The sequence below is a fragment of the Penaeus chinensis genome, chromosome 22 (assembly GCF_019202785.1).
Source record: "Penaeus chinensis breed Huanghai No. 1 chromosome 22, ASM1920278v2, whole genome shotgun sequence".
In the NCBI taxonomy this organism is placed as follows: domain Eukaryota; kingdom Metazoa; phylum Arthropoda; class Malacostraca; order Decapoda; family Penaeidae; genus Penaeus; species Penaeus chinensis.
The window spans coordinates 25,071,069-25,073,997 of record NC_061840.1 but is presented as its reverse complement, the minus strand read 5'-3'; the positions used below and the strand labels follow the sequence as shown (position 1 = coordinate 25,073,997).

Genomic DNA, 2,929 nt, shown 5'->3' with positions numbered 1-2,929 from the left:
CCTTCCCTTCCCCCTCTCTCTCCCTCTTTCCCCCGCACCCCTACCCACCCTTTCACTCTTCCCCCCACTCACTCTTCCCCCCACTCACTCTTCCCCCCACTCACTCTTCCCCCCACTCACTTTCCCCCCACTCACTTTCCCCCCCACTTACTCTTCGCCCCTCCCCCCTACCCACTCTTGGCTGCCTGGGCGACAACTCGAAACTCTGGGAAACCGTTGTCTCGAGGGGCTAACGAAGAGCGGGAGAGCCTGGGGGATGGGGGGGAGGGGGGAGGGGGAGGGGGGAGTCCTCATATCCTAGGGTATGGCTGCAAAGGGAGGGGCATTTGAGGTGTTGCTAGACGTGGATGACTGGATGAGTGGATGGCTGGATGAGTGGCTGGCTTGGTGGGGTGCGGGAGGGTTTTTGTCAGCTGTTGGAAGGATTCTGTTTTGTAGGCCTTGGGGGTTGGGGGGGGTTTGCACGAACCGTGTGTGCAGGTGGTCTGGACCCGCGTGGGCACGGCTACCCTTGCGTGTCTCTTATGTAGGGGTCTTGAGTTGGCTTTTCAGATTTTTGCAAAATTCTTTATTTTTTATTTTTTATTTATTATTATTATTATTATTATTATTATTATTATTATTATTATTATTATTATTATTATTATTATTATTATTATTATTATTATTTTATTATTATTTATACATATTTGTTGTTACTGGAAGTCAGATCCTAGGAATGCCCTGAGTACATTCTATATTTATCTTTTCATGGAGGTTCTGTGGACTGTACCAAATTTCATTGTTCGACATGTATTATTTTGTAATGTATATGCCTTAGGGCGGGTTGAATGTGCCGAAATGAAGTTCGTTTGTGAATCCCGAAGCGCGTCGTGCGGTGCGAGGCATTGCGGGAACGCGCGCACAAGGTCAAAGGTCAGGGGCAGAGCAAGGGCGGGCTTTACGGTAGAATTATGGGTCGTAAAGCGCGCCACGGCTCAGGGGGACGGACGACACGCGCTGAGGTGTCGCAGGGGGAGGTGGGAATGGAGCCGCCGCTGCTTATTAATTTGCTGGGGCGCCATCGAGGCTGCTGCTGCTGCTGCTGTTTCTGCCGCTTCTACTTTGGGAACGTTTTTCCGGTTATACTTTCATCCTATTTCATGTATATTGAAATTACCACGCTAAGCTCTATAGGGGATGGTTGACCAAGCCATGACGAAAGCCGTACTGTAGGTTGTAGAAGGTATCCGGATTAGAGGCCGTTTGTTAAAGCTTTTATATCAGACCGAGGAAGAGAGAGAGAGAGAGAGAGGCAGGCAGGCAGGCAGGCAGGCAGGCAGGCAGGCAGGCAGGCAGGCAGGCAGGCAGGCAGGCAGGCAGGCAGAAAGAAGGAATTCGATAGAGTTTTAGAAAAAGAGGGGGTGGAGGATGGAGGTTGGAGTTAGAAGTAGGATCGTAAATTGAGAGAGAGACAAGGTTAAGGTGATAGGTCGAAGAGGGAGAGGGAGAGGGAGAGGGAGAGGGAGAGGGAGAGGGAGAGAAAATGTTTGTTGTTTACAGAACTGTATCATGTAAAGAAATGGTAGCACTAGGAGGTGGGGATGGAGGTGAAAGAGGACGTAGTGGGGAAGGAGACGAAGAAGAGGGAGTGGTGGAGGCGGGGGCCAAGGCGCGAGGGAGGGCGAGGGAGCGAGCGATGGAGGGCGAGGGGCGAGGGAGCGAGGGGAGGGCGAGGGAGCGAGGGGAGGGCGAGGGAGCGAGGGAGGGCGAGGGAGAGAGGGAGCGAGGGAGGGCGAGGGAGGGCGATGGAGCGATGGAGCTGGATTTGGAGGTGTCGGGCCCAGCGACGCTGAGAGACGCCGCCAGCAGCTGGCCGGAAAGTTGTTATTGATAACAAACACTATCTAGTTCGGGAGCGAGGGTTGCGGGGGCGGCGACGGGCTGGCCTGTGAGGAGCAAGCGGACTTTGACAGCTGGTAATAAACTTCAAGGCCTGACAATAGGTAATGAAATGGAACGCAGTGCAAGGAAGGGGCGGGGGAGATTTTCTTCATTAGTAGGCCGTTGCCGCGCGGTGGGCATTCCGGCATTTGAAAGAGGGCGGGCGGGCGGGCGGGAGGGCGTGCGGCCGTGGGTGCGTGCATGGCAGCCGGACCCTGAGACGGGATGCAGACGCCGACGTTTTGCGCTGTTTGTTGCAGGTTGCGTTGTAACTCCCCTGGAGGTCTCTTGTCAGTGTCAATTTTGTTTGCTTGCTTGCTTGTTATTGTGAATATATCTGTCTGCAGTCTCTCTCTCCCTTTACTTTGTCTTTCCTTGTGTGTGTGTGTGTGGGGGGGGGGGGGGGTTATCTGCCGTCTCCAGTTTGCCTCTCCTTCCCTGTGCTTGTGTATCTGTACGCATGTTTGTCCGTACAAGTTAAAGGAAAGAATGAGTGGGCACATTTTTTCGTGTCTGATAGTTTGTCTGTCAGTATTTCAACGAGGTCGTCGTGGTCGTGGTCGTGTCGTCGTGGGGATGAGGGCGCAAGAGCAGGTCCTCTTTACCTCGGCAGTAGCAGACGGCGGGCGTGGGAGCCGTGGGTCGTCCGTCGACGGTTGGGGCCGCGTTAAAGTCGTGCTTGCGGTCGCCCTGGCCCGGGGCGAGAGGGTTGTCGTCGTCTTCGGCTGGTTTGCTTGGCTTGCCTTGGCGTCCTTTGGGTCTGCTTGAGTTGTCTTGGCGTCATTTGGGTCTGCTTGAGTTGTCTTGGCGTTGGTTGGCTTGGTTTCGCTTGGCTGTGCTTTATTTTTTGGCCTGGCTTTGCTTGATTTGACTTGGTTTGGATTCCCTTGGTTTGGATTCCCTTGGTTTGACTTCGCCCAGCGTCGCCTGACTCCGCTCGACTCTTCTTGGACGTGGAGTGACGCGGCACTGTGCGGGGACCGAACGCTACGCGGCGCCGTTGCAT

General features: G+C 54.3%; 1 protein-coding gene across 1 annotated transcript in view; it reads right to left on the bottom strand.

Moving 5' to 3' along the window:
- Nucleotides 1-297: 297 nt before the first annotated feature.
- Nucleotides 298-2,929, bottom strand: part of LOC125037002 (basic salivary proline-rich protein 4-like) — a 5,033-nt gene continuing 2,401 nt past the window's right edge. Inside the window, exons 2-4 of the mRNA XM_047629963.1 lie at nucleotides 2,529-2,929; nucleotides 945-1,099; nucleotides 298-505 (exon numbers count right to left, since the gene is read on the bottom strand). The exon at nucleotides 2,529-2,929 is cut by the window's right edge and continues 181 nt beyond it. Coding sequence (XP_047485919.1) covers nucleotides 298-505; nucleotides 945-1,099; nucleotides 2,529-2,929 — 764 coding nt within the window. The remainder of the gene's footprint in view (nucleotides 506-944; nucleotides 1,100-2,528) is intronic.